The sequence below is a fragment of the Arachis ipaensis genome, chromosome B8, assembly GCF_059453495.1.
Source record: "Arachis ipaensis isolate K30076 ecotype BB chromosome B8, ASM5945349v1, whole genome shotgun sequence".
Lineage (NCBI taxonomy): Eukaryota > Viridiplantae > Streptophyta > Magnoliopsida > Fabales > Fabaceae > Arachis > Arachis ipaensis.
This window is the reverse complement of record NC_142443.1, coordinates 132019369-132038265: the sequence shown is the minus strand read 5'-3', so window position 1 is coordinate 132038265 and position 18897 is coordinate 132019369. Positions and strand designations below refer to the sequence as shown.

General features: G+C 34.8%; 1 protein-coding gene across 1 annotated transcript; it reads left to right on the top strand.

The window, feature by feature from the left end:
* Positions 1-6306: 6306 nt before the first annotated feature.
* Positions 6307-9495, top strand: LOC107613329 (transcription initiation factor TFIID subunit 8-like). Its single transcript, XM_088497316.1, has 3 exons — positions 6307-6755; positions 7443-7502; positions 8191-9495. Exon 3 carries the CDS (start codon positions 8233-8235, stop codon positions 9385-9387), a length of 1155 nt encoding a protein of 384 aa, XP_088353442.1. The 5' UTR covers positions 6307-6755; positions 7443-7502; positions 8191-8232; the 3' UTR covers positions 9388-9495.
* The last annotated feature ends 9402 nt before the right edge of the window (positions 9496-18897 follow it).

The following is an 18897-nucleotide window of genomic DNA, read 5'->3' as shown; positions in this document are numbered from 1 at the left end:
CTAAATGCCAACAAATAATCTAGATGTCAACACTAGAACAACCTCTTATTTGTTTATTCACAAAATGAATGTATAAAGGGATTCTAACTAAATAAAGAAGTACAATCCTCTTAAAAAAATTATAATTTTCCTATTTTAACCACTATCACTAATCACTACTACTATCCATAACAATGCATGCACACAAAATTAGAAATTCAAAAAAGTTCAAGTAAAAAAGACTTTCGACTAACCATGATCAATAGCGAATTGAAACTAGATTTTGGAACCAACTGCCGTCACGACCACCGTCACGACCACTTTCACAGCAAAGCAGAGCAATGAGTACGGGCAATATTGATGGAGATATGGAAGGGTTTCTCTATAAAACCTAGTAGAACTAATGGGATATGGAGTAATTTCATGACAATATTGAATATGAGAAGACTTATTCATCGAATCGGTCTCCCATTTAAAACGGTGCTATTTCACTACTCTAGCATCCATATTGATGACGAAATTGTCCTCTACAAAACGATGTCATTCTCTTCTCATCCAATACGATGTCATTTTGTCCACGTTAGATAGGGACCAAATTGTCCGGCGCGTGACATGTCGCACTTAACTAGATACGTCAGCACGTTAATCTCCACGTAAGACGTCATCGTTAATCTTAATCGGGTCAAACTGAGCTGGAGACGTATCTGGTGTATAACTAAGAAAGTCAGGATCAAAATCTTAGTTAAATTTTGTTGGAGATAAATCTGTCTGATCGTGAATTTTTGGAGACCTATTTGAAGTATTACTCTTTACAATGTTAAAAGAATAGTTGATACATGATTAAGTAGTTGTTGTGACTATTATTATGAATATTTTGGGGGCCAATTTACCTAATAATGATTTTTTTAAGGACCAATTTGTCTGATAATTAATGTTTTTGGGAAGCAATATGACAAATTGTGTTATTATATGAATTTTTTATTTTAGAGATTTATTTGTTCACTTACGCAGTGTTACTTAATGGATGAGTCATCCATTTAACGTACTATGTTGGACGACTCCATTAAGAGTTGACAGAGTAAAGTGCATTGGGAATCAATCTAATTTATTGAAAAAAAAGTTGGAGACTAACAGGTTAATTAATTTTAGTTGTAGACTAATGTATCTGATTTGGAATTCTTTTGGGACCAAAATATGTATATATTCTAAAAATAATTATAACATTAAGGATGATTTAAAAAAATTATTAGGGACATTTTTTATTTGGTTTAATTACTTTGTTAGTCCTTCTAGTCTTACCAAATTTTTAATTAGATCCTTATATTTTTTATTCTTTTCAATTGGGTCCTTATACTACTTTTAATTTTATAATTAGGTCATTTTTATGTTAAAAATGTTAAAATTAAAAAAATATTTCGCTCAAAATACATGCGGTAAAAAATTTAATTAGGTTTTTAATTATAAATACCTTCAATTTGCGAAGAAATATTTAGTTAACTCTAATATTTTTTACACTAGGAATGATGTAATTATAAAATTAAAAGCAGTATAGAAACCTAGTTAAAAGAAAAAGGTTTAATTATTATGTCGGTCCCTATAATTTCACCGAATTTTCAATTAGGTCCCTATACTTTTTTCTTTTCAATCAGGTCCCTGCAACATATCAGATTTTGTAATTAAGTCCTTACTATGACAAAAATGTTAGAATTAACGGAATATTTCATTAAACAAAATGAATATGCCTAACACTTGACTGAATATTCTGTATAATTTAACAGAATATTTGGTTAATTTCAACGTTTTTGTTACAGTAAGGACTTAGTTACAAAATCTGATATGGTATAGGGATTCAATTGAAAAGAAAAAAAGTACAAGGATCTAATTACAAATTCGGTAAAACTATAGAGACTCACAGAATAATTAAACCAAAGAAAAAAATATAGGGACCTAATTATAAATGTGATAAAATTATAAAGACCAACAGAATAATTAAACCTTTTTATTTTAGGTATAAACCTTGAAAACCAAAAGAGCACTCAATCCTAAAAAATACTGTGTGCACATAAAAATTAATTATTATATATTTATGTATAAATATATATGTATCTGTACAAATACATGTGTTATTTAACTCATTTTTAACTAATATTTTTATATTTTAATTCAATATATATTCTTTAATAATAACTAATTTCATAACTGATTTTTAACTTACAGTGATGTTACACATACAAGCATTTTTATAACCAAGTCCAATTAATAGCTGTGAGTACGGGTCGCGGATACCCGATTTCCCATTCGAACTCAAACCGAACCAATTAAATTGGTTCTGGAATCAACGGGTAATCGGGTCTAATCCGAACCAAACCAGTGACTCTCTCTAACAATTGGTTCGGGTAACAGTTTTGGGGTACGGAACCCGAACTAACCCGTAGACCCGACCATATATTAATTAAATAAAAAAATAAAAATTTATAAAATATATATGCCTTTTAATATGTTTGGATTTTAATATCTTTAGTGTTTAATATGTTTGGATTTAAATGTGTTTAGTTTTTAATGTATTTGATGTTTAACATTTTTGGATTATTTCTATTAATGTTACATGTTTATTGTACTTACAGAATTTTTAATATAAAAATTTTATTTTTTTATGAATTTCTGTTTCATCGAGTACCCAATTATCCGAACCGAACCAATCCGTTTTTAATCGGTTTGGTTTGGTTCGGATACAAAAAAAAATGCAAATCAAAATTAAACCGAACCAATTACAATTCAATTGGTTCAGTTCTAATTTAACCTTAAACCCGAATCAACCCGACCTATGCTCACCCCTACCAACTAAGTTGTCACTAGTAAAAAACACACACATGTCATTTGAAGGATTACCATGTGTTCATAACACGTAGCGGAAGAAAAAAGGTAATCCTAAAGATCTATTTTGTGTTTAAACTTTATTCCAATAATATACAATATATAGATCAGATCTAAATACCTGAGTACGCTAGTAAAAATCTTTTTCTCCTTCGATGGTACGAAGGCGCTATGCGTATCCACACCGAGACCAACCTTTGCTGTCAACTCCTTGACCAATGGACATCTTATCTAAATTGAGAAACCTCTTGCAACTCTTTGCACACCATAAAATTCTTCTCCAAGAATTAGACTCACATACATTTATGTGCGTAGAGGTAAATGAATAACAACCCTTGTTATTCTCTCTGTCTTTCTCATGTTTTCCTCTATTCTTGGCATACATATATATAGTACGAGATTTGTTTCTGATTTTAAATTTGAATCTCAATTCAAATTTAAATCATATCTTGTTATTTTAAACTTGAATCTTTCAAATTTATGAATCATATCATAACTCAATTTAAAACAGAATCAGTTACGATTTCATCCAAATTTAGAATTCAAGTTTAGAAATAGAATAACTAATTATTCTCAAATCTCATATAATATTCTCAATTATCATACTATTATTATATTCTTGGTGCTAGCAAAAAATATAATAATATTCCATTTGAATTAATATAATTATTTATTTGATCAAATCAAATTAATAATTAAATAATTCTACAGCAAAGATTAGAACACTCGTTAGTGTGTGACCCCATAGGTTCAATACTAAGCGGGTAGTAAATTAGTCATACTAAATTTACTAATCAAGGTTGGTGTCTAGCAACACTCCTCAACGACCCGATAGTATGAAGTAATATATTTTTACTAAGAATCTTAGAAGAACAAAGTATAATTCCTTCCATCTTTCCAGCTCTTGGTTAACCCTTAGAGTATGGTTTAATTGTCAAACTCTAACTTGTTACTATTATTATAATGAACTGTGAATGACCTAAGAAACTCATTTCTTCATTCATTCAATCCCCTTGGCCAAGGTTTTATTCATCTCAGTCATTATAATCATAGAGCTCAAACTCTTTACCGAGAGTTGACGGATTCCTTATTGACTAATCATTAATTCTACAAGTATTTAAATCATACCCAATATCCATTCAACTAGCACCCTAGGGTATTAGGTGTCCGGAATCAAAGTATAATAAATACATTGTTAATTACTATGACAGTCGCAGGTCAAAGGAAACTCTATTATTGTGTTCATCTTGAGAATATCCTATTAACAAATATACAGTAATTATAACCATTAGGAATTCTCAAAGTGAGTCAGTTCAATGGTCATATCTCTATATGCACCATCTATATATATAATTTAATAAATGAGATCTATTAATCTTCATCTAATGAAGACCATTATATATATATTGATCTTTCCGGATTATTAATGTCCTTTTTAATAATCCTATGACCAAGAACAATTTAGATTAAATTATAAAATATTTATCTCTCAATATTGTGATCACTATCACAATAATAAATCTCTAAATTTAATCAAGGACGTTATTATATTAACATTTTAATATAATAACAATAAGGTAGCGTTTGTTTTGAGGTACTGAGACAGAGACTGAGAGACTGAGACTCAGTATCGTGTTTGTTAGTTCAGAGACTGGTACTAAAATTTCTGTCTCTGTCTCTAAAATTTCAGTATTTCAGTACCTCCAAAAAGTAGAGACACAGGGGACTAAAATTTTTAGAGATGGAGACTGAAACTTTAATAACATTTTATACCTAAAATACTTTCATTTCAATTAATTAATTCCAATTTTACCCTTTGTGCAAATTAAATTAGAGTTTTATTTTTGTTTCAATTCCTGTCTCCCATTTTGCACCAAACAGAATACTGAGATTTATTTCAATCCCTGTCTCTTAGTCTCTGTCTCTCAGTCTCAGTCTTTCCGTCTCTGTCTCTCCACCAAACGCTACCTAACAAACTAATTGACACGTGATTGATTGGATTGTGGTCATACTACTTATTCCCAACATCATTGCTTCTTCTTTTTCTCATTTTTTGCGCAAAATTTTTTGTTGGAGAACACAAAAACTTGTTAACCTAACACATAAATTTTACATATAGCACAAAAATTTTTGCACATAGCACAAATTTATTGATCTAGCATATAATTTTTTACACATAGTACAGAAATTTTTGTCCATATCACAAAAATTTTTACTATGAATATATTTTGTTAATTGAGTGAGTCAATTGTTATATTTCAAAAATTTATATGTTATACACAAAAATTTGTATTGTGTATCAAAATTTTTTTATTGTATACCAGAATTTATGTACAATATGTATTTTGTTAGTTGATTGTCAATGTTTTGGACATGTAGCTCTTTAAATTTTTTTGTGTTATGCACTAAAATTTTTGTATTATTCATCAAATTTTTTGTGTTGTGTATCAACTTTTTTTTGTTACATATATTTTATTAGTTGGGTGTTAATATTTTTGGCATGTGATTTTTTAAAATTTATGTTATGCATTAAAATTCGCAACGACGATGATAACGACAACGACGTTGTTGAAGAAAATGTGCACAAAAAGTAAAAGTTGGTGAAAACAATGATTTTGTTTTTGTTTTTTTTTTTATAAAAAATAGAGAGACTCAACCATGAAAATTCTTAGATCAGTATAAAAAAATTGTCATTTGAGCTATAACTCATAAGCAAAAATAATGACTTTGTTGAAGAAAAAAAAGACGACAACCACATTAAAAAAATGGGTGTATTTAAATTGGTTGGATTTGATGATAAAATTATTTGGCTGGGTAGCTTTATTATTTAACTTATACATAACATAATAGGTGATTTAAAATGAATTTGGATTCTCTAAATTTTAAATTTGTATTTTAGAAGGTAAAGTGTAATTTTCTATTCTTAAATAGTTTCTCTCTCATATTTATTATTAGTCACACCTATAAAATAAATGGTGAGAAATCACACTTTTCTCTCTAAAGTAAAATTCAAACTTTAAATCCAAATCCATTTAAAATATAGCTCAAAATAAAAATAGAAATGTAACAGAAATATAAATGAAGCTGGGTTGCGAAGTCGAAGATTTTGAACTCATCTATTCTCTGTATCGCAGTCAAAGCCAGCACGCGCTCCAAACCATCTTCTCCCCCTGAAATTCCTCACTTCTCCACTCGGTCCCAGACCCCCTTATTACAAACCCGAAACCCAAACTCTATGGTTTCACCTAGGGGTGTTCAAAACCGATCCAGACCAAACTAAACCGATCAACCGAACCAAAAAACCGAAAACCGAACAAACCAAAAAATATGTTTTGCAGTTTTTACGGTTCGGTTCGGTTTTCGGTTCTGACCATAAAAACCTCAACTGAACCGAACCGACTGAACCGGTGAGGTTAAAAAACCCTGAAATAACCTCACCCCACCCCCCCCCCCACCCCCAATTCCCTATTCAGCTGCGTGACCTAACCCCACGCCTCCCACTCCCAGTCTCCCAGCGTGACCGTTCCCCCTTACCCCAATCGGAAGTGAAACCTGGCGATCTCCTCTCACAGTCGCGCTCTCCCCTCAGGCCCTCACAGTCTGCACCGTTCCCCCCTCGAAAGTGAAACCTCATTCTTGAGTCTCGAGGCCGGCGGCGAACTCACGTTGCAGCACCTCCCAGCGCCGCGAGAGACCCTTCCTCCCAACGCCGCCGAACCTCTTCGCGGACAGAGCACCACGAAGACCCAGCCCCAGCACCACCCTCGCACCCAGGCGTAGCAGTGTTTCTGGCCACCCAGGCACCGACAACACAGCACTTCTCAATCTCCCACCCACAACACAGCAGCCACCGGTTGGTCCTCTTCCAGTGCTCTTCCTCCTTCCCATCCACTTGACTTCAGGTTTGATTTTCTCTCCTTCTATGTATCTGAAGCTAATTAGACATATTGGGTTTATAATTATGAAATAGTTAGGGTTTGATTTTGTTAATTATAATTTCTGCGATTCTGAGTTGCTGGATTTGTTTAGGGTTTTGTTATTTTCTTCTTAATAACTCTGATTGATTCTGTGCTTCTGAGTTGCTGGGTTCAAATTTGCTTGTTTTGCTTAGTTCAAATTCTGTGATTCTCTGATTCTATGATTATGTGATTCTGAATTGATTTTTGGTTTTCTGCACTTATTTTGCTTGTTTTGAAATTTTGTTAATAATACTGAGGAGTTACTGTGCTTTTTACTGATTTTGTTAATTTTAGTTGTTTGTTTTGAGTTGATTTTGTGATTTAATTTATTAATAATTCTGATTATGTGATTATGAGCTGCTGGGTTTAATTTATTTTTTCTTGTTTTGAGTTGATTTTGTGATTTATTTGTATTCAATTTCTGCTCAATCTATTTGTTCATTGTTGCTGATTGTTGTTCATTGTTGTTCATTATTTGTTCATTGTTGCTGATTGTTGTTCATTGTTCATTGTTGCTGAATGCTAGTAATTTTATTTTGTTGTGTTTCTGCTTCTATTTTTTTAATTATTTGTTCATTGTTGTTGATTCCTAGTATTTGTTGTTCATTATCTGGTATTGGTCTTTGGCAGGATATAAGAAGAGAACTTGGAATCAATATAATTGATGAACAAAAGGTGCAATTGTCTAAGGTAATTGGTCTTTCTACACATGTCTGGGTTGCGGCTTTTAGTTTCAAGAGAACTAGGTGGGCACAATGTATTTATGTATTGCCTGCATTTTTTTACATAATGCAATGACACTTCTGTAATATACCTTTAGATGTGTTATTTTCTTTATGAACTAGAATTTTATTGTTTGTAATATACCTTTAGATGTGTTATTTTCTTACATAATGCAATGACACTTCTGTTAGTCTTGTGTTATTTTGTGTCATTTAATAGAGTTAGTTCATTTGTTTTACTACATTTAGGAATTCCTTGACATATTTGTGAAATTGTGATTCTGAGTTTTATTTATTTTAATTTCTTTTGTCGTTGAATTCCATTGAATCAATATTTTTGTTAGTTATTGCATATTTGTGTTATATGATTTTAATGTTATAATTTTGTGAAATAGTATGGCAGGCTTTTCTTTGAATTGATTGAAAAAACCGAAAAAACCGAACCAAATCAAACCGATTTTAATTGGTTTGGTTTGGTTTAGATGGTCTGAATAAAAAAACCGAACCAAACCGAACCGCAGTTTAATTAATTAAACTATTGGATCGGATGACTTTTCTCTAAAAAACCGAACCAAACCGCACCGCGAACACCCCTTATTTCACCACTCATCTAACTTTTATTTTATTTATTTTATTATTATTATTATTATTTCCAGTTTCACTATGAGGATGTTCTTTTAACCAAATTATCCGTGATCATGGGGTTCACTTATTCCACTAATGGAAACCCTAATCGACGGACCATCGACCATGGAGGAGTTGCAGGAAGAGCTTCATCTGACGAGTTTGGGCGTGCGGTTTCTCGAATAGCTGTGGCACAGATTTGCGAATCTGCAGGGTTTAATGGCGTCAAGAATTCCGCCATCGAAGCACTTTCCGATGTCACAATTAGGTACCTTATTGACTTGGGGAAAATAGCTGAATTTTATGCTAACCTTGCTGGTAGATCGCAATGTAGTGTCTTTGATTTGATTCTAGGGTTAGAGGATTTAGAACAGGTCAAGGGTTTCATAGGTTCTGGTCAAAGTCAATGCCTTTTAGGTTCAGGAACTGTTAGGGATCTTATGAGGTTTGTGAATTGCGGTGATGAGGTTCCTTTTGCTCAGCCAATACCGAATTTTCCAGTGATTCGGCAGCGGAAAGTTATCCCTAGTTTCTTGCAAATGGGGGAGGCACCGCCTTCTAAGCATATACCACCTTGGTTGCCGGCATTGCCGGACCCTCACACTTATATTCACACGCCTATGTGGGATGAGAGGACTTGTGATCCCCGGGAAGACAAGGTTGAACAGGCCAGGCAACGTAGAAAGGCTGAGAGGTCGTTGTTGAGCTTGCAGAAGAGGTTGTTGTTGTGTAGTGGTTCAGTAGAAACACGCAATACAACTTCTAATGTGGTTGTGCCGAGTGGTGGTGGTGCTTCACTTAGACAAGGAGAAGGTGAAGGGGTTGATAAGAACCCTTACCTTAAGGCTCCTGTGGATAATAAAGATGTTTCTCCAGTTCCCTTGCCGGGGAAGCTTTCTGATGATGTTGATATGATTGCAAATCATGTTTCTGTGTTGGAGGCATTTGCTCCTGCAATTGAGATGATGAGGAGTAGTGGTGTTTTGTGTGAAGATGAGGGGATGCAAGGGAGAACAGTTCTTCCAGCTGTGAGACCTACTGTTTATTTCAAGTTCAGGGCTGGAAAAAAGCTTATCCACGAGTCCTTGGATATGAGGAATCAGAAGAAGGATGCTTCACAAACAGCGGCCTTGGCTGGTAGAGATGACGAGAGGGATGATAAGAAGCGGAGAGCTGAGCTTATTCTTAAACAATCTATGGAAAACCCACAAGAACTCACTCTGTTGTAGATTAGTTTATTGACTGGATTTGTTGGATGATGTAAAATTGAGTTTGTAAAAATGAAGACCTTCAAGGGTTAACCCTTTTTTGTCTTAATTAAAACCTTTTTTTCTGTAGCTGTGACTTGTGCTCGAGTTTTTATTGTTATTCTTTTATCTTTATTGATTTTTTTTTATCTATCCTTTATTAATATTATTTCATCATTTATAAAAAATATCAATGTAATGGGATTGCATCGGTTCCCTCATTTTGAGGGAAAGGTTTCGGAAGTCTCTGCATTTCATTGAAAAGGTAAGACTACGTTACTCTCTTTTATCTAAGATTTAGGGTATTGAACTGGTGTGATAGATTATTCCTGTAAATTTCGGTTTTCTGTATTCACATATTCCCTCTGCTCCAAAATATCTATCACTTTGGAATTTGGTTCATTGATTACTCAATGTATTTAGACATGAATTGTATCCAATACATTAAATATTAAATGTACCAAAAATTCCAAAGTATTAGATATTTTGGAATGGTTGGAGTATCAATTTTCCTGATTTTCATAATACTGGTTGATATCCTTATTATTGTAATATCTGAATACTGATGTTCAACAGTTAAGTGGTCTCACGGTCTGCTGCCTGAATTCCAATAATTTGTCATTGAAAAATCTTTTTTCGTTTTGAGATTGTAGTTTGATTTACTGAGAATTCAATTTGAACCTTCTTTTAATGTTATCATCATCTGTTTTGATCGTACTGTTTTGCTGAAGTTTCAGAACAGCAATCCTCCTTTATTATCTGCTTAGCTTTGTTCTGTTAATTTGTTCAGCATCCAAGCCTGAGCTCATCCTATAAGTATGGAATTCCATGATATTCATTCGTTGATTTCTTTGGTATCAATTATTTCAGTTTATGCATATATATGCTTTAATGTTCTGACTGTTATAATGGTTTAACATATTATAATCACTATTTTTTAAGGTTTTGCTATTGTGTCCCCTAAGGGCACCCATTAAGATCTTTGATAGTGGAATCCTTTGAAACTCAATACATTGATAACTTTAAAACCTTAATGATTGTCCTTTGGGCACGCATTAGGTAAATCTTTCATTATGGTGATGGTTTCTAGTGTTCCCAAACTGAAAGTGAGTGTCCCGTGCTAACTCTTGCAAAATGGTTGTCAGATGAGTTTGAAGAGAATATTCGGGGTAATGTGCCTTCTACTTTATTGCATTTAACATAGTTTGTAGCTTTGAATTGATTGAATTCACTTCTTGTTGTTTTCTAAATCTCTCAATGCTTTAAGTGATTCATTTATCGTAAATTTTTGTTAAAAAGTGATCTCCTGTTTTCTACTAATAATGAATGTTGTCTCTGTTTTCTTTTATAAATTTCATCCCATGTTTGGTGTTGCTATGAGCTGCTACTTCTAAATTAAATGGTTGTTTACGATGACCCTTGTTGTGCTTGTTCTATTCAACCATGTTTTTGGTCATAATTTGTTTCCTTTTGGTCCACCATGTATGCCACATGTGTTTGATGATTGTTGTACAGAAAGTCGACATGGGGACTATTGAATGAATTTTTGGCAAAGTGTGGAAGGAACTGGACAGAGATAAGGGAAAGAAGAGGGTGGGAATGCCACGAAAAAACCAACAGCTGTAATTATGCGGGACTCTGATATTCTGTTGATACATGGCCGTTTTATCGGCGATATTGCACCATTATGGGGAAAGGTCACATTTTTAATCCTTCTTGTGAGACTGATTTCTAATATGAATAAATTAGTGAATGGTTCAAAACTGCTGCCTTTAAATAAGAGATTTTTGTCTTTATAGGACAAGTTAATTTATTTATTCATAGAAAAATGAAATTTTATTAGATTAGAAGGGAATATAGAAAAGAGGTAAGCCATCCATTCCTTGCTTATATACAAAAAGTATTGGTAAGAAATAAGACATATAAGGCTTAGCTATTAAGAACGCTTGCCAATCCCTTTGATTATAAGATGGGTTTTGATAAATGAAATACTACACAGTTAACATTTAGAGCATTTCCCCCTGCATTTGATATTTGAAATAATTCTGTATATTGTTGTCTCAGCTGAGTTCCCTTTTGATTGTGTTATTAATTATTATATTTACTGCTAGGTGTTTAGATTATATCATTATATTTTTTAGTTTCAAGTTATTAGCATTTGAAGTATCTTTTTTCATTTTATTCTGGATATATTGTTTATTCTATTTAGTTTTTACTGCTAAGTGTGTGCTTATCTAGGGTAAAAATGGAAAATCCTCCCCATCCTGAACCGAAAGTGTTAGATTTGCTACTGTATTGGACAGTACAAATTAATTGATCTTATATTAAGTCTTTCTTATATTCTCAATAAGAACTTACTATTTAACAGTTAAAATTGATCTGTGTGTTGTACCTTTGCATTAGCCACTATTATTTTTATTAATATGCCCTCCTGAATGTAAGGAGTTTCTACTCCTTTGGTCCTCATTTTTAAGATTGAAGTGAAACCAGGTTTAAGTTGTCACTTTCTTCTTAAGACTGAACCTTCTATGACATTAAATAGGGTCATTTGTTGAACTATTTGTGTTTTTCCAATATTTATCATCTATGAGTCATTTGCTCATCTTTCATAAGTTTTATTTTTAGCGAAAATCATATAGGTTATGCTTTTCACTTGCTATATTGTGTAGTTATTGAGTAGGCTGAGGCGCTCTTGAATTTGAATACTTTAAAAGAAAGAAATAAATGAACTCATTAATGAAAAAAACCAAATTTTTAGTTTCTGACAGAATTAGATATATCACAAGCTTAAGGCATTGCTGTGGAAAAGTCTATGTGGTTATAAACTTTGACACTTGTGCAGGAATTATCATCAAGTAGTGCAAACTATATCCAAGGGATTGCCATAAGAGTAAAATAAAGTAATTCAAAAAGATTTTAGTGCCAATTGAAGAGTAATTCTTGAACATCACACACTCATAACAGAAGACTCATGCTGATTGCTTATATAAGAAAGGGGCCAAAGCAAAAGGAACTAAGCTATGAAATTGGACTCGAGAAATTTTAACTATAAAAGTTGAAAAATGAAATAAAGCAGTTGAAATCCTTACTTGATGTCATATGGATGTGTTCATATAATAATAAAAAAGACATCTCTGTTATATATTATATATATAGATGTCTAGATATAGATTATTGTTCTTGTTATTGTTGTTACCATCTATGTTGCTATTGCTGCTGCTACTTTTGTTGTCATCATTGTTTGTCGTTGTTTTTGATGTAAGAATTATATTGTAATTAAAAATGTTGAGACCTTAATAATCGATTTTGACTGTCTGATTAATCTAAATCATAATGCTTGTGAGCTTATCTAAATCAATGGCTGAGAGTAAACTGGTTCAATACTTCTTAAAAAGTAAGGATTTGTCTATAAAAGTTTTTCATAATTTCAACGTGCTCCTCTGCTCAATTCCAGCGTGAGGCGGTGGTGGAACCCTACTCTGCCCATGCGTGCCAGTGTTATATGCCATGGAAGACCTCTGGCAACAGGCTTGAAAACTTTCTTAAAGAAGTGAGCCAGCATCACCAAATTGTGGTGCTAAAGAGAATGAAGGGTGCCCTGACTCAGAACAATGATCTCGACGAGGATGTAGCAGAAGAGTACAGGGTTTACGCGGCGACGAGGAGGAGGATGCGACAACCAGGTGGTGCCGTGGTGATTGACAATGATGCCACTGCTGACACCAAGATCCTCCAACTATGGTAATAACTGAAATACGACTCTAGTAATCTTTCTTTCTGTCCTAAAATTTTCTTCGGGTTAATATAGCTCCTAATTTTCATTGATTGTCTCTGATTTGATTTTCATCCTATAGTTTATTATTTACCTTATTGTATGAAATCAATTTGACTAGTTTCTGCAAGCATTCAAGGCTGTGGCCGTAGCTAATTTTCCTTTGTAACTAGAACTCTACCAAATGAATTTTTTGGACAAATTAGCACAAATTCATATTCTTTGTAAGGTTTCATAAAAAAAATGTTTGTTCATGTGCAATCTTTCATGTATTTATTTTTATTTGTAGAAAAGTAAATACAAGACAACAAAAATAAATAGAAAAAAACACAACGTAAAAGAAAAATAAATATTAGACATAGCAAAAAGAAATAGAAAATGCCAAAAAAAAAAAAAAAAAAAAAAGAGAAACCAAGTACAACATGCAATAAAAAAAAAGGACCAACTACAACACAAAAAGAACTAAATACAAATAAGAAACTCTAGCAGTCTATTTCTTTCCCAATTTTTGTGCCCCACAAACTTCTTCCCTTTCTTCGGCATATTCTGAAACGGAGATGGCGTGTATTTTTTTGGTGGAACAGTTTCTATCCATAAAAAATATGAATGACCTTCACAAGTATCCACATCCTGGCCATTCGCTCCACTACCTTCATAAATACCAGAAGCACTCGTCGCTCCACTACCTTCATAAATACCAGAAGCACTCGTATCCTGGCGCTCGCTCCACCATCACCGTAAATCCTGAAAGCATTGATGTCCTAGCCAATCAGTTGACCACCCTGCCCATCGTTGTAATGGATATCATCTTCTCCGAACTCCTTCTTTAGCTGCGCACACTCGTTCAAATCAAACAATGTTGTACACGGGGTTCGGACGTTTGCGGTGGGTCGACCATATGCAAGTGATGTTTCCGTTCTGGTGGGTCCATTGCAAAGTCACTAGCTCGAGTATCGACAGACCTTTGGTCAACAGACAATTCAGAAGTAAGAGGCTTTTGTCGACCTACGAAATCCGCAGATCACGGATGTTGTGGTGGGAGAGGTGGATAAACCGGAAACTGATGTTGTCCGGATGGCGACAGTGGCTTTGATTGATTCGCCGTGGGGTCTGCCTGCAGAACTCTCCCTGACAACCTTAGGTGATCACGATATGTTCTTGTGTACCAATCATAGTACATTGGAGAAGGATGAAAGTCATCAGTTTCATCTCCTATTTGTAGTTGATGGAAGCGCTGGTTCCCCATATCGACCCAATAACTGTTCCTTTCCATCCAGTCATGGCACTGTGTTCCGGTCAACCGCTTGCAGTACGCTTTTCCAATCTGGAATGCATTGTCTGGCGGAGGTTGTGGAAGCCCGACTAGCACATCACTTGATCTGTTGGGTGCCATTCAATACACTTGAACGACACCAACAGGCACTTTGTAGAGCACATCTACAACTGTATTTGTAGGTCCTCAAAAACATCAAATCCGACGTATGGCCGCCATATAAACTGCACAATAATAAAGAAGACAATAATCAGTTAAATTATTAAATATAAATAATATGAAAAGAAATCAATAGCAAGTACGTCGTTCACAGCCTATCATCTAACTGTGTCTAAATTGTGTCGCAAATTTTTACACACAATTTCTTAATCGGCGCCAATGACTCCACCTAAATCATTTGACATTGGTTATAATCAATTTTCAAAATATAAAAAAGGATGAAATCGCATATGAAAAATATAACCATTACTGTTGACCAACTAGTACACCAACAACTGGTAGTTGATAGCGGAGAACAGGTGCTATCCATGATATACGCTCCCATGCCCAAACAAACAGCAATATCAATGGGTCATCCATCTCCTTACAGTTGTATCGTTATGCACGACACAACGACCTGTATAGATGTGCTAGACAAGCTGTCCCCAACTGTAGTTAGGAATATGATAGAAGTGTCGAAGAAGAGGTAAGAATTTTGAGTTAACCGAATTGGTCGATTTGTCAGGAAACACCACAGTTCCGAGCAAGTAGAATATGTGAGCCCGAACATACCGCTCGATAGATTCTTGGGTGTTTAATGGTTCGGTATCTCTACATTGCCAAACCCATGCTAGGTTTACCTTCCCCAATGTGTGATCGTGCGGACGAGGTTGCCTGTCCAAAATTGCCATGCAGTTCTCTACCAAGAACGAATGACTATTGTCTGATTTGTCCGTCACGAGGTCCCTATTAATTGGCAAGCCAAAAATATGTAGCACATCGTCTAGAGTGATAGTGACTTTGCTAACCGGAAGGTGAAACGCATGAGTTTCAGGCCTCCATCGTTCTACTAGAGTAGACAATAGTGTAGAGTGTCCTTTTACTTTGTCTATTCACAAAATGTGAATGAACCCGATTGTTGTTAGTGCGGCTGCAGTGATCTCATTGTAAGTTTCTAATCAATTAAGTTTTCTAATCAACAAAGTCCTGCTAGCCTACCATAATATGTTCGCAAAACCTAGGTTGGATTTTGTCTGCAACCCAAAAATGCAAGTTGCATTTTGGTGGTTCCAAGAGAAAACGCGGTCAAAGCAACAACATGATGACACGTTTCAATGCATACCTATTCTTCCACTGCAAATGTCATTTTTTTTATCTGTTGTCTACCAATGGTAATTTGCCTTTTATAGGTTTGTGAAGGTTTAGATTTATATTTTTGCATAACATATTATAATACAATAAACTTGAATTACACCAATTTTTTTATCCATTTTAAAATTAATTAACGCAAATGACGCATACTTACTCTTTCACTGCAAATGTCATTTTTTATCTATTGTCTACCAATTGTAATTCTCATTTTACAAGAGTTTAGATTTATATTTTTGCATAACATATTATAATACAATAAACTTAAATGACATAAATTTTTTTTATCCATTCTTAGAGTAATACCCCAAATAGGTCCCCAAAAAATTTACGTTTGGACAGATTTGTCCCCAATAGAATTTAACTAAAATTTTGTCTCTGACTTTCTAACTTATACACCAGATACGTCCCCACGCCAGGTTGACCCGGTCAAGACTAACGTTGACGTCCTACGTGGAGGTAACCTGGCCGACGTGTCCGGTTAAGTGGGACGTGTCAATTCCAGGACAGTTTGGTCCCCATCCAAGCTGGACAAAACGAAATCATATTGGAGAAGAGGAGAACGACGTCGTTTTGTAGGAGACAAATACGTCCCCGCAATGGGCTGTGCAACTAAACGACGCCATTTTATTTGTGAAGCCAATTTAAAATTAGGTATCACATTGAACTCTTGCAGCTTTGTGGGGTGAAAGCTGTGTAGTTGATGATGGCTAGTGGAGGGACGACGTCAATTGCAAGTCAGAGATGATGTGGAAGAAGTATTAGTGGTGAGTTGAGTGTTGACAATGCGACGATTGGATTCGGAAGAGGTCGACTGAGAAAAGGAGAACATTCTAAGTGCAAGTGCAGAACATATGTTGTGTTATGTAGGTCGCGCGCCAGAAAACCCGAATAGGTTGGTTTTTGGTTGTCCCCATTTCAAGGTACTGGAGAGTGTTTTTGATGTGGCATGTGTGATAATTGCCATGGGTCTGTAAAATTATTTGCCATTTTGTTATTGTGATTGCAAGAAAAGCAAAGTTTTTGTGATTTTTTTGCATGGTTTGATGAGATTTTTGGGTATGCGATGGATGGTGTAGTCGAAGGACATAGATTGGCTTCTGTGGACACTTGTGCGGGTGATGAAGGTGTTGTAAGCTTGAACGATGGCCTGGATGAGAAAATGAAGCAATTGGAGGATCTGTTGTGGAAGAAAGATGAGGATAACCAATGTGTGAAGAAGCATACTGGTTTTGATTTTCTTAGGGGTGTAATAGTTGGTGCATTGGTAGGTGTGGTTGTTTTGTATCTTTGTGGTGGCTGTGTAGACAAACTGGATTGTATGTTAATTATCAAGTTATTGTATTGAAATGTGTATTTTTGGTTAGACGGATATTAGATGGGTATGCATTAAATTGATTTAATTAATTGTGGTCAAATAGAATAAAAGAAATACATTGCTTTTGGGTTGTTTCAGCCATATATCAAAAGGGTGACTTAATTGATATTCAAAACATTGTAACCACACAAGTATTTTGGTTCAATAGCAACATAAATCAAATGAAACAACAGAAGGTCTGTTTCCTTCAACATACACCAAAAGGAAACCAAACTAAACAGAAGGTCTATGGTCTTTAACACAGAGTAAACCAAAACAAACCAAACAAAGAAGTTCTATTTTGTCCAACATAGCAAAACATGGTGTTTATAATAAGTTGCACACTAATTCTTAAAAGGGTCATTTCTTCTTATATTGGTTCAATCCCGGTGTTGGGATGAATTTGAACATTCCAGATGCAGTCTGACTGGTGGTAGGGGAATAGGCTCCATTGCTAACAGAGCAGTTGAACCATGATTGCTTCTTTGTAGTTCTTGTAGGTAGTCTCTAAGCTTTCCATATTGAGCCCTCTCATTACCAACATACTTCTCTCTTGCCATCTTCAAACCCCTATACAACATCTTCTCACTAATTATCACATTATAATCAATTTTTATATGATCCCAGGCCTCTGCATGGGTTAGCCTTGGCTGACTTAGAAGTCTTTTTATAACTTTTCTGCAACCCAATTTTGATATGCCATATTGCTTCCAAACTCTCTCCCACAAGTATGCACGGGATTAAAGGTTTTAATCTGGTAGCCCCTGGACCTAGAGTTCCTAGCACAGTAGATAATCCAAGGACAATCATTCTTCTCATGTTGTTCTTTATCACCTACTGCCTCAGACCCTGTCTTGCTAGCATTTTGATCTTGGTCACCCTGAACTCCATCATTTACAACAACATCAGCCACCGGTTTAGGGTTAGCTTCAGTAGAATTAGCTTTAGCTGTAATGTCATCAGCTGCATTCTCCTCTTCGCCTCCATTTGATCCATCCTCCTTTGCCTTAGCTTCTCTCTTAGCTTTTAGTCTTGCTTTGGCCTTCTCCTTCTTTATCTCCTTTCTAGCCATAAATCCTCCATGAACACATGATGCCCTCACCCTCCTCTTATCATTCTTGATATAAAATATTCTTCTGCCTTCAGCTATAGTATAGTCCTTTAGAGCCATTTTGAACTGGTCTAAAGTCTCAAACTCCATCTTCAACTGAAATTGAAGTTCCCCAAATTCTGCATTTGGATCATATTGAGGCCAATTAAATCCTTAACCCCCTTTATCACTTGAGTCTGGAGGAGTCAAGAAGGCCTGTGATTCATACTCAAAATCTATGTATGATTCATCCCTTGGCTCCACTCCAATCTCCTCTGCAAAAGTTGAAGGTTTCTTAAGTTCAATCCCATTACCCTCATTAGGCCCACTATTGTCATCTGGGCTTGGTTCAACACTGTCAGGTCCAACGGCACTTGGCCCAGCTTCACTCTTCTTCCTCACATCAGGCCCACTTCCACCTCTTACAACACATCCATCTTTCTTATACCCTGCCCTTTTACCTTGAGTCTTAGCCTTGGCAACTTTGGTAACATTGACATTTGGCTTTGTAGCTTTCTCTGTAGTTTTTTTCTTTCCCTTATCACCTTTTCTCCCTTTCGTTCTGCCATTTTTTTTTGTACACTCCTCATATTCACTTGAATCAGAATATAATAATATAGTGTACACTAAGGAAAATTTGGGTAATAATACTA

Coding starts and splice junctions, on each gene's coding strand:
- LOC107613329 (XM_088497316.1), top strand. CDS start 8,233: ATGGGGTTCACTTATTCCACTAATGGAAACCCTAATCGACGGACCATC.